The 12,401-nt window shown below is 40.8% G+C and overlaps 1 protein-coding gene across 2 annotated transcripts in view; it reads right to left on the bottom strand.

Moving 5' to 3' along the window:
- LOC137617186 (uncharacterized) overlaps positions 1–12,401 on the bottom strand; it is a 112,542-nt gene that overhangs the window by 58,616 nt on the left and 41,525 nt on the right. For both annotated transcript variants that reach the window (XM_068347066.1, XM_068347065.1), the window contains exons 3-4: positions 1,827–2,029; positions 1,522–1,696 (exon numbers count right to left, since the gene is read on the bottom strand). In XM_068347066.1, coding sequence (XP_068203167.1) covers positions 1,522–1,696; positions 1,827–2,029 — 378 coding nt within the window. The remainder of the gene's footprint in view (positions 1–1,521; positions 1,697–1,826; positions 2,030–12,401) is intronic.

Here is a 12,401-nt window from a genome sequence, read left to right as displayed (position 1 = left end):
CAGGATTATAAGAGTTAGGAGGGTTTATAAAAGCTTAAATTTACAAAAAAAAAAATCTAATAAGTAGGAAAAAAATTTTTAAAATAAAAATAAAAATACACTTTATACAGTATTTCTATATCTATTTTATGGTTTTTCAGTTACCACTGGGTGGCCTGGAATGGAACGCCAGCGATAGCTGAGGGATTACTGCATTGTAGATGTCTTTAATTTCAGCTGTGACAAGATTGTAGGATGATCTTCCTAATGTCTTGGTCAAATCGGTGGAACTTCAAGAATTCAAACTTGCAACAAATGTTTTTATGCAGAAAAGGTTGACACAAGTCTCTCTTCACAGTCTATATATATCAGATCTATTTAGCATTACTGACCTTAAAATATTTCATATCTTGATTCATCAATTCTCATATATAGTTTATTCATTTCCAATCCTCACTGGGATATTTTCCCTGTTGGAGCCTTATGGCTTCTAAAATCCTGCTTTCCCAACTAGGGTTATAACTTAGCTAGTAATAATAATAACAATACCAGAAGAGTTTACAGTATACAATAGTACTGTACATGTAAGTGTGCAGCAATCACTGGGAGAACATATACTGAATAGTCTGGCCTTTACGGAATTGAGTATCATCCATGATCAGCATCATAAATCCAAACAATCCCCGACTTAATGGAAAAAACAAGAATAAGAATCAAAACCTTTGGATAGGTCACGACAGTAAATCTGTGATTATTCCAGCTGAAGACAAAAGTGAAGAGTCTTTGACAGGAGGGAGGGTAGGGCTATTCGCCCGTGCACACCACCTGTCGTAACAAATTCAACAGCCACTCCAACTTGTGCTGAAAACATTTCCATTTTTCAAAACTTAGGTCTATACATCAAATTTCAAAACAAAGGAGAGAATCCCAGTCACTATTTTCTGTCTGAGCTATGAATGTAGAGAGATTCTTACTGCGCTAAGCAAGTAAGCAAGGGTACGCCAACCCCGAGTCAGTTGCTACCAACTATACTCAATTCTTTTTAATGAGGCACATTTGCACTGACTCGCAGAGGTGTCATTTTAGCTCGGAAAAGTTTCATTCTATCTGATTGGTTAGAATTATCTTGTCCAACCAATCAGCGATCAGGATACTTTTCCGAGTTAAAAGGGTACCCCTGCGAGTCGGTGCAAATCTACTTCACTAAAAAGAATTGGCAGGTGGTAATAGGAATGTAAGCATGATACTGAAGGAGTAAATTATAATATTGTAATGTATTTTTATTTCTTTGGCGAGAAAGCACTCGCTTTGAATGATATACTGTAGCTATTTGATTTTCAGATAAGGGTTATTGAAATAAAGACATATACATATAGGACTGCATTACCTTATAATCATATCCAAGAAAACAATTTAAGTCTGCTAACCTGATTCAAGTTTTTCAACACAATACTCTTCAAGTTACAACAGCAGATTTTTCTTAATGTCCCAATCATCTAATTAAAGTTTCATCCCAAAGTAAAATTCACACTCATAACTTACATTTTCCTGCTTCAATCTGTTGATAGCTTGAGCAGCCGTGGTCAGGGCAGTGGTGAGACTAGCTGTATCTGCTGCCAAACTAGACTTCTCACTTTCAGTACGGTCTACTAATCGGAGTAGCTTATCTTCAAGTCCCTGGTTGACTTTTTGTAATCTTTTATGAGCTTCTAATAACCTGAAATAAATAAGCTTGATCCTATGACTTAAAAACTTGGTTTCACCTCATGAATTTTATTTAAAAAATCAATTGAAGACATACCTAGTATCTTACAAATACAGTACGATAGAAAATATAATTACTCTACCTGTCATATTTATCTTGCCAGTGGTCACACTGTGCTCTCAAAACTGCTACTTGGCCTTGAGGGAAGTGTTCCGGTCTGTCTTGTGCCATCTGTGCCTCCAGCTGAACAATAGCAACGTCACGATCAAGTAATCTGCGTTTTAGCACCTCAACCTCACTGCGCAGGGCCGATGTACTTACCCCACAATTCACGCAATCACCCCCCTGTTTGTGGAAGGCTAATGTCAGTGGTCTGTTAAGGGCAAAATGAATGAATGGAGTTCCAATTGGTATTACACCTTAAATGGTCATCTATTCTGAATGCAATTTGACAAATCTAGAATAATTTGTATTTTTCCTAACTATACAAACCTGAAGCTCTTTACATAAGAGTATTATTTTGGAAACAGCTGAAACCAGCCATTAAGATTTTGTGAGGTGTAACTACCCTCTTGGAGTTAGCGGGAGGGGGATAGTGGTGGTAACCCACCACCCCACTCACTCCAGCACCAGTAAACATCATCACTTCTTATTTTGGCTCGGTGGATTGCAAATGTGTCTCACTCCTCCACTAAAACTCTAAACAAAAGATTTCATGTACAGTATATCTAACAATTGGCCTAAAAAGGCAAAAATGTTCTATTTTCATTTCTTTTTCTTTTCAGGTTTGACTGCTCGTAAGATCCAACAATGCGGGGTTGTCCTGGTAATGAAGGGCGCCATTGCGGTACCTTGATATCCGCTGAGGAGACGGATTCTCACGGTCTCTGTCCTGCGTGTAGGGGTCCCCTTGTTCAGTGTGTAGGGAGTGGTCGCCCTCCAGTGGACGAGATTTAGTAGGCGACAGAAGGCGGCGGCGAAGAAGAATCCTTCCTCTTGGATGTAAAAGCCTTGAAAGGGAAGAAACCTCACCATCATTTTCCATCAACTCGATCTCTCCTCGATGACTCTGCTCGTTCTTATTACACTGGGAGTCAAACGAGTACAAGTGGCGGCCATGTGACTCCGGGACAACCTTGAGTGTCAGGGCCTCCGCTGTTTGCCCTAGAAAAAAAGCGGCGGCCGCCACCATAAGGAAGTCTCTTTCCAACGAAGCTGTTCTTCTTCTGTGGCATTCCTTGGGGCTCAAGGGTTTCCCGAGCAAGGAAAGGTTGCAAGAAGTTTTGCAGTTGGGCACGCGATGGGAGCAGACATCCTCCCCAGGGGTTGATTTTCACCCCTGACGCTCCAATCTTCAACCCAGAGTATCACGTCCGTTAAACTGCCTTTTCCTCAGCTTCTGTTCGCCACGGCCTTCACTCTGCTTCAACGGGCGGGTGTAAGCAGTTGCTGACAAGTTCTCCTCTAAGTGACTTGTCAGGTGATACCCTGGAGGGGGGGAACCCAGGGTCTAGCTTCGGCTATGTCCCAAAGGCAGTTCATGGAATCGATCTTTTGGCTGGGTTCACCCGGCCGGAAAAGAGACCAAGTGAGCTGTCTGGAGGTCCTTCCATTTTATGGGAGGGGCATTCTTCACCAGTGTTGGGCGATCTTCCCTTCCAAGGGAGAGATCCCCTTCACCAGCTTCTGTTCAGCAAGCTTCTTGCCCGGGAGGAGATTTGCCGTGAGGAGATACTGTAAAGGGGCTGATCGTCCTTCCCGCCCGCGGGAGAGACGGCCTTCTCCTGAGTGGTTTCCCTGCTGGGGGTTTCACTAAGGAGCATTGGACTCATCCATGCCTTGCTCTAGCCCATCAGAGCACAGCTTTTCAGAACTGGACAATGACGGTGGGAGGCAAATGTCTGCAATCTCTCTCCCTCATCGTTGTATCCTACGCACTACGCACAATGTGAGGAAAAGGTCTCGTGACCTTGCACCTTAGGTTTTCCTTCTTGTAAGGAACAATCTAATTTGCAGCATGCGCATAAGCGCGCAGCAACCGCCTGCCCTTCCTTGCCTTAGAGGAAAAGAAAACAGCGTGCCTTTCTCCTGTTATGGAAAAGGCAAGTAGGAGAGTTTCTCCTAGACACGCTTCTAAGTGGGCATGCTGATCAACTTTCAGCAGACGAGTCTTGCGCAGAGTTGTGCACCCTACCATCTAATGAGATTGAAGGGAGAGCTCTTCTGCCAGAAGAAGGAATGCGCGCTATTGCTACAAACATTGCTTCTTCTAGTGAGTCTTTATATCTAGACAAGAGCACGCTAAACTCTTTGTCTTGAGCAAAGGCGAGCTCTGCTTCGTCAATGCACACTGCGCGCAAGCAGACTACAACTTATCTGTGCAACCTGACAGGAGTGCATGATCTATCAGCAATCACCTCACCAATGCATGCCATTCAGTAAATCTTTTTTGCATGTGGTACAGCATGTTCCCTCACAAAAGAGAATACTGTAGGTTTTCCCTGTCAGAGCAATCTTTCATTAAGACAAGTTAATGGCACACACTTCCACAGGGAAGAGGAGCACAGATAAGGGCATGAGGAATCATCCTCTTGCCCCCTTCCTTCCCATGGCACTCTTCCTAGACCAAGTAAACAGGCACATGGGGCACAGTCAAACACAATTCCATTTTCGAAGGATGGCCCTTGGTTTCTGGATCTTGTAAAGGAGTCGAAACACACGGTATCAGGTTCAACAACCAGTCCCCAGAAGGTTCCTTCACCCCACACTTCTGTCATCCCGCTGGAATTCTCCATAGGGAGTGAAGACACACATCTGACCCTAGGCACAGTAGCATTGCTAGGCAACCTCCTTCTCTACCTCCTCCCAATCCTCAGGTTTCTTCCAGGTACTGGGAGTACCTAAAGACCAAGGCTCCTACTGACCAAGACCCGGTCTGGGAGAGGCTAGGATTGATCCCGATCGTTCCGAAGAAGAGAAGGAATCGGAAGGCAACTACGGCCCCTTTGGGGAATAACATACAACTTCGTACAAGTACAATATAGGCTTTTGCCTATAGAAATGAGCCAGCCGGAACCCTCTTCCAAGGTGATAGAAGGTCCTTCTTCAGTCCCCTCCAAAGGAGCACAACTTTAGGAGGTAGAGAAGAAGTTGAGTTCTTCCATTCTCGAAGGCTTTAACATCTGTCTACGGGGAAAGGAAGGACATCAAAACATTACACGTGATTTGACGTTCTATAGATGAACTTTAATCTCGAGGGGAACATTCCCAATCTCGAGGTGAACATTCCACGGTTCCGTCTGCTTCTGTAAGACCAGAGCATAGTGGTCTCCCTCCGAGGGCTCAGTCCTCAAACAAAATTAACTCTGTTGATAACCTCGGCCCTCCCCAGGTTGCTATGGGTGCTAGCTCGGAGGAGGAAGAACCTTTCAACGATCAATCCGAACATTCTGACGGAGCCCTACCGGCATCCGCCAGCCCCTAAATATCACCCTGGAGCAGAAAGATGCATATCGCCTCTTTTTGCAAGTTCTAGCCGGCATTAGGAGAGTTAACAAACTAAGGTAGCCGGCCCCGATCACCAATCACGACAAAGGGAAAGGACTCAATCCTAGACTTCTCCTGTGATATGCAGAGACCCATCAAGACTAAGGTAGCCTTACCTTGGTTGAGGGGGGGGGGGGGGTCAAAGCCGCAAAAAAAAAGGCTTACTCCCAAGTGACAGGAACCTCCCGATCTCTTTGTTTGCTTGATTCTTCTCCTTTGCTTCCTCCATCGTACATCCAGCACAATGTATCTCCTCTACCATTAGACCCAGCAATCTTATCATTGACCCAAAACTCTTCATTGGCCAAACTGGCAACTCTGCCAGTGCATTTCTCTGCAGGTGACACCCACAACATGGAGCAGGTTACAAGATGTTCCTTGCAATCCATTTTCTGGTTGGAATTTTCGTTAGGAACGGTAGGTTACCTTGTTAAGAACGAGAATCTCTCCATTCCTCAGGGGAAGAAAGTGCTGTTAGCCTTTCTTCTCTAGGGAGCCAGGACTCGAGTTCTTAACTGAGAATGTTGTTAACCAGTGAGTTAACTGGGTTTTGAGAGCGATGCAGTGGTCTCAAAATTCCAGAGGCTGGTACCGAAGACCGAAGTAATGAGGCTGCGTAATGCCCCCTTTGATGGCCCTTCACTGTTCAGCATCAAGGACACTGAGGCTGTTGCTGATAGATGGAGGAAGGCAAGTCGAGACATCCTCCTCCATAGGGCAGTCACCTCACGCTCCCACTTAGAGGTGCCTCCACCGCAGAGATCTTCTCTGGCTTACACTCAGGGACCAAAGAAGACCTCCTATGCAAAACAATCTGCACAGATGTAAGTCCCTAAGCAGACCTTTCGACCTAGGGACTCAAGGAGAGACAAAGGAGATAGAAGGAACATGTGAGGATGTTCCTGCTAGGGAGGGCAGTGCCCCACCCAGTCCCCTGGTAGGGGGATGCCTAAAGTGCATATGGCGGAGGTGGATGTTCCACGGAACCGAACCTTAGCCGGTTTCTGTATTATGAGAGAGGAATATCATCCCTTACACGCACTCTCTCCCTCCTCTGACCGTTCAGCTGTCGATGTAAATTCCTATGCAAGGGGATCCGTGAAGGAACAGTCCCTACGGGCCATAGTCCAGACAAGGTTAGAAAAGGATGTTCTCTGAGAGGTTCCAGAACGTTCCTCGGGCTTATACAGTCGTTTATTTCAAGTTGTAAAGGCGTCCGGGTTCTGGAGATCAGTCATCAACCTCTCTACCTTGAACAGGTTCATTTATCAGACCCCATTGAAGATGGAAAAGGCCCAGACGGTCAGAAACGCTGTCAGACTTCTGGACTTCAAGATATCGGTAAACCTCAAGGATGCATACTTCCAGATCCTCATTCATCCATCCTCAAGGCAGTACCTAAGATTCACATTAGGAAGAAAGATATACCAATTCAAGGTGCTGTGTTTTGGCCTGTCCACAGCACCTCAGGTGTTCACATGGGTATTCACCCGAGTGTCTACCCAGGCACACAAGAACGGCCTTCGTCTACTTCAATACCTAGATGATTGGCTGATTCAGGCAGACTTGAGGAAGTCCCTTCTCCTCCATGGAGACTGACTTCTCACATTTTGCCAAGATCTGGGGATCATGGTAAATTACAAGAATTCCCACCTGCAATCAACTCAAGACATGGTATATCTAGTAAGGGGAATCAGGACCAAACTAGGCAAGATCTTTCCATCCAAGGAATGAATAAAGAGACAGAGATAGCCCAGATCTTCCTCTCTTGAGACAAATTGCTATAACACCAGAGGCAAAGACTATTAGGACACTTAACTACTTCTATTGGAAACATCCCTAGCTAGCATTCTGCCAGACCCTCATTCAAGACCCACTCAAGTTTGATAATTTCATGAAGTGTCTGTAACTTAGCCATCCTTGTGAGCTAAGAATGGGGGTATTCGGGGAGCCTATAAGTCTACCTGTGAGTCATCAGCAGCCACTGACTGGCCCTTCCTGGTCCTAGCTTGAGTAGAGAGGGGGTTTGGGCATTGATCATATGTAGATATGGTTAGTCTCTAGGACATTGTCCTTCATGGGCATTGTCACAGTCCCTTACCTCTACCATTCATGAGTAGCCTTTAAGCTTTTAAACACAGAGATTACCTCTGGAGAGTGCTCTTAGCCATTCTAATCCTCTGCTTCAACTCCCTTTCCAATTTCTTTCTCCTTTCTTGCTGTCCAATCACCTTTGAATTTGTTGTGAAACTCATCAAATATGAATGGCTTCCCTAGCTCCAGCGCCAGTGCAGTAGGACACAGGAATTCCTGGTACACATCGCTGTGATTAAGTGCATCCTGCCACACTCTTACTTTACATGTATAAATATGTATACAATATATATATGTATATGTATATATACAATATATTTATTTATATATATATATATATATATATATATATATATATATATATATATATATATATATATATATATATATATATACATATTGTATATATAAATATAAATATAAATATATATCTATTTATATATAGTATGTATATATATATATATATATATATATATATATATATATATATATATATATATATATATATATATATATATATATATATATATATATATATAGTAGTATATATATACATATATATATATATATATATATATATATATATATATATATATATATATATATATATATATATATATATATATAGATAGATAGATATATTCATATCTATATTTATATTTATATATATACATATATATGTGTATATATATATATATATATATATATATATATATATATATATATATATATATATATATATATATATATATATATATATATATATATATATATATATATATATATATATATATATATATATCAAATAAGCCATACATATTTTTGATACATTAATGTCTGGATTCTCTTAACGACCTCGGGATCAGAGCCCCAGGCGAAATCACACAAAGACAAGAGCTTGAGATCGGCCGGGAATCGAACCCCAGTCGGCAAGCTTGTATAGACAGTGACTAAACCACTTGGCCACGAAGTGCTTTAGTCACTGTCTATACAAGCTTGCCGACTAGGGTTCGATTCCCGGCCGGTCTCAAGCTCTTGTCTTTGTGTGATTTCACCTGGGGCTCTGATCCCGAGGTCGTTAAGAGAATCCAGACATTAATGTATCAAAAATATATATGGCTTATTTAAATATGAAAAACATGTATAAATGTGCAACATTTATCATTATATATATATATATATATATATATATATATATATATATATATATATATATATATATATATATATATATATATATATATATATATATGTATATATATATATATATATATATATATATATATATATATATATATATATATATATATATATATATATATATATATATATATATATATATATATATATACAGTAGAACCTCTGTTTACGAATTTAATTCGTTCCTAATGCGAACTCGTATACAGAAAAATTCGTATCGCGAAACGAATTTCCCCATAAGAATGTTATAAAATCGAAATAATTAGTTCAACCCATCTACAAAAACCAATTTTCACAAATTTTTCCTTACACATACAGTACTCTACTGTACTCTACACAAAATTATTAAAATATTGCAGTCATTTAATGATGAAAATGTGGATATGCATGCACAGTAAACCTGAACTTTACCTTAGAGGAGTGTCGCTGCTGGCTTGATGGAGACGAGAGGAGGGGAAGGAGGAGGAGGGGGTTACTGCTTGGAGGGAGAATCTCCCTCCATGAGAACTTCAGGAACGTTGACTGGAGTTCTCTCGCGAGAATGGCGTTCACTATCACTGGTTTTGCGTTTGCGAGACTCTTGGTCGTCGTCTTTCACAGTTCTTTTCTCCCCCTTCACAAGATATTTTTCAATAGACACCTGCTTTTGTCTGTTCTTTAAAATTTTATAGAAGTGACCTACCCCATTATCGACTAATAAATTTATTGCACGGTCTGTTTCAGCCTTATTCGGGACATTTTCCTCAAGAAAACTTTTCACGTCTTCCCACTTCTTTAAAAAATCATTTATCTCACTCGAAGACAGTGATTTTGCAGTGCCTCCCTCCTCCTCAGATGAGATTTCCTCTATTACCTCTCTTTGCTGCTGCTCGTGCAGGTCCTTCAGCTCCTCGGTGGTCAGCTGCTCCTTATGCTCCTGCAGGAGGTCGTCGATGTCATCCGTGTCCACCTCCAGCCCCATTGCCTTGCCCAAGGACACAATATCCTCGTCAACTGCTTCCTCCTGGTTGAGTTTGAACCCCTCGAAATCCCGTTCTGCAACGGCGTCGGGCCACAGTTTCTTCCAGGCGGAATTGAGGGTTCTCCTGGTGACTCCTTGCCAGGCTTTATCAATTAAAGTCAGGCAGTTGTAGATGGAGTAGTGATCCTTCCAAAACTCTCTGAGGGTAAGGTTGGTACCCTCTGTTACTTCAAAGCAGCGCTGGAACATAGCTTTGGTATAAAGTTTTTTAAAATTTGAGATCACTTGCTGATCCATCGGCTGGAGTATTGGAGTGGTGTTGGGGGGTAGGAACTTCACCTTAATGAACTTGTATTCCTCCGCTATGTCCTCTTCAATGGCTGGAGGATGGGCAGGAGCATTGTCCATTAACAGCAAGGCTTTGAGTGGGAGGTCCTTCTCCAGGAGGTATCTCTTGACTTCGGGACCAAAAACCTCGTTCATCCACTCAACGAAGAAGATCCTTGTCACCCAAGCCTTCCTATTAGAACGCCACATGACGTGCAACTTTTTCTTCTGCACATTGTTCTTCTTGAAGGCTCGTGGATTCTCCGAGTGATACACCAGGAGAGGTTTAATTTTGCAATCCCCACTGGCGTTGGAACAGAACAGCAGGGTTAGACGGTCTTTCATGGGCTTATGGCCAGGAAGGGCCTTTTCTTCTGCCGTGATATAGGTCCTCCTGGGCATTTTCTTCCAAAAGAGGCCTGTCTCATCGCAATTAAACACCTGTTGGGAAACGTAGTCCTCGGAGTCCACGAGCCTTTTGAACTCTTTCACAAAAGACTCTGCTGCCTTCGTATCGGCGCTGGCCCCCTCGCCATGCCGAACAACACTATGGATACCCGTTCTCTTCTTGAATTTTTCAAACCAACCACGGCTTACCTTAAAACTTTGTTTTTCTGCTGATGTGCCTGGCTCACTTCTCACCAAGTCCTCGTAAATGGTTCTTGCCTTCTCGCAAATCATGTTCTCATTTACTGAATCTCCTGCGAGCTGCTTCTCATTTAACCACACCATTAATAAATTTTCTACGTCATCAAGAATAGGTGGCCGTTGTTTTGACAACGACGATACACCTTTAGCGGCCTTTATTTCTTCTTTTTTCTTTAATATTGTGCATATCGTCGACTGCGAGCGATTGAAAAAACTAGCAATGTCTTTCACACGCATGCCTTGGTCATGCTTCTCGATGATCTCCTTCTTCATCTCGATCGTTATCATCAGCTTCTTCTTACTGCTTTCCTTCTTCGACATCTTAGGAGCCATTGTCTATCACAATAATACACAGTACAGTACTGTAATCACAAATGAGTGAAAATAAAACAAATCACAAACCACGTGTAAAAATCACAAAGAAATCGTCCACGAATTCACTAAGTATGTATGCTATCGAGACGGCGGATACTGAGATAATGAACGAGTGAAGGGGGTAATAAAGGGGTTTAGGGGGTGGTAGGTATGCGTGGGAGGAGTCACGTGACTCCATTGTGAGATGCTGTCGTTAAGTTATTTCCATGAAAAATGCGATCAGGAAACGCGGCGTTAACACTTTTCCACAAAAAACGGCGCGTGGGAGGGAAATTTAAATTCGTTAACCGATACAATATTCGTTAACCGAGACGAATTTTCAGAGAAAGTCACTTCGTAAACCGAAAAATTCGTAAGCGGAGTCGTTCGTAAACCGAGGTTCTACTGTACACATATGTATATATAAATAAATATATATATATATATATATATATATATATATATATATATATATATATATATATATATGTAATATATATAAATATAAATATATATATATATATATATATATATATATATATATATATATATATATATATATATATATATATATATATATATATCTATATATATCTATATATATATATCTATATATATATATATATATATATATATATATATATATATATATATATATATATATATATATATACATACATATACAGTATATATATATATATATATATATATATATATATATATATATATATATATATATATATATATATATATATATCACTTCACTTCACTTCCACTCCCAGGTAGGCTTTCAGCCTGTTGGTGGAATCAGTTGTCTTCTCCACTCAATTCTCTTTTCAAAAATTCCCTCTCTTCTCAGCTGTTCAATTGTTGGCATGTAGTTCTTTGTCAGAATCTCTTCAATTCCATCCCTCCAGCATTTACGTGGTCTACCTCTTGATCTCCTCCTACCAGGCGTCCAGTCCCATCTCCTCCTTGCAATTCTATTTCCATCCATTCTCATTAAATGTCTCAGCCATCTCAGCTGTCCCTTCTCAATCTTGTTCAACATAGGAGATACCTCAACCATCCTTCTAAAATCTACATTTCTTATTCTATCTCTTCTTGTTTTGTGCATTATTATTCTCAGGCTTTTCATCTCTGAAGCTTGGACTATGCTCCTGTCTTTGATTGTCATTGACCAGCTCTCTGATCCATATGTCATGATTGGTGTTAGTAATCCTTCAAATATGGTTTTCTTTACTTCTATAAGTACGTATGCATCTCTCATAATTGGATAGAGTGCTCCAGAGCATATATCATATTTCTTTATTCGTTCAGAAATTTCTTCTTTGTTCTTATAGCCGTTGTTTGTAAACATACACCCTAAATACTTGAATGCGTTGGTGTCCTTAATTACCGTATTTCTTATCATGATGTTCGTTGGAGCATGTTGTTGTTTGTTGATTGTTAATATTTCTGTTTTATTAATGTTCATCTTCAGTCCGGCTTCTGTTAAACAATTATTCAAGGCTATCAATGCTCTTTCTAGTTCTTCCTGATCATATGTCCAGAAAGCAATATCATCAGCAAAAATCATGATGTCTC

The sequence above is a fragment of the Palaemon carinicauda genome, chromosome 23, assembly GCF_036898095.1.
Source record: "Palaemon carinicauda isolate YSFRI2023 chromosome 23, ASM3689809v2, whole genome shotgun sequence".
Classification (NCBI taxonomy): domain Eukaryota; kingdom Metazoa; phylum Arthropoda; class Malacostraca; order Decapoda; family Palaemonidae; genus Palaemon; species Palaemon carinicauda.
This window is presented reverse-complemented; position numbering and strand designations above follow the sequence as displayed.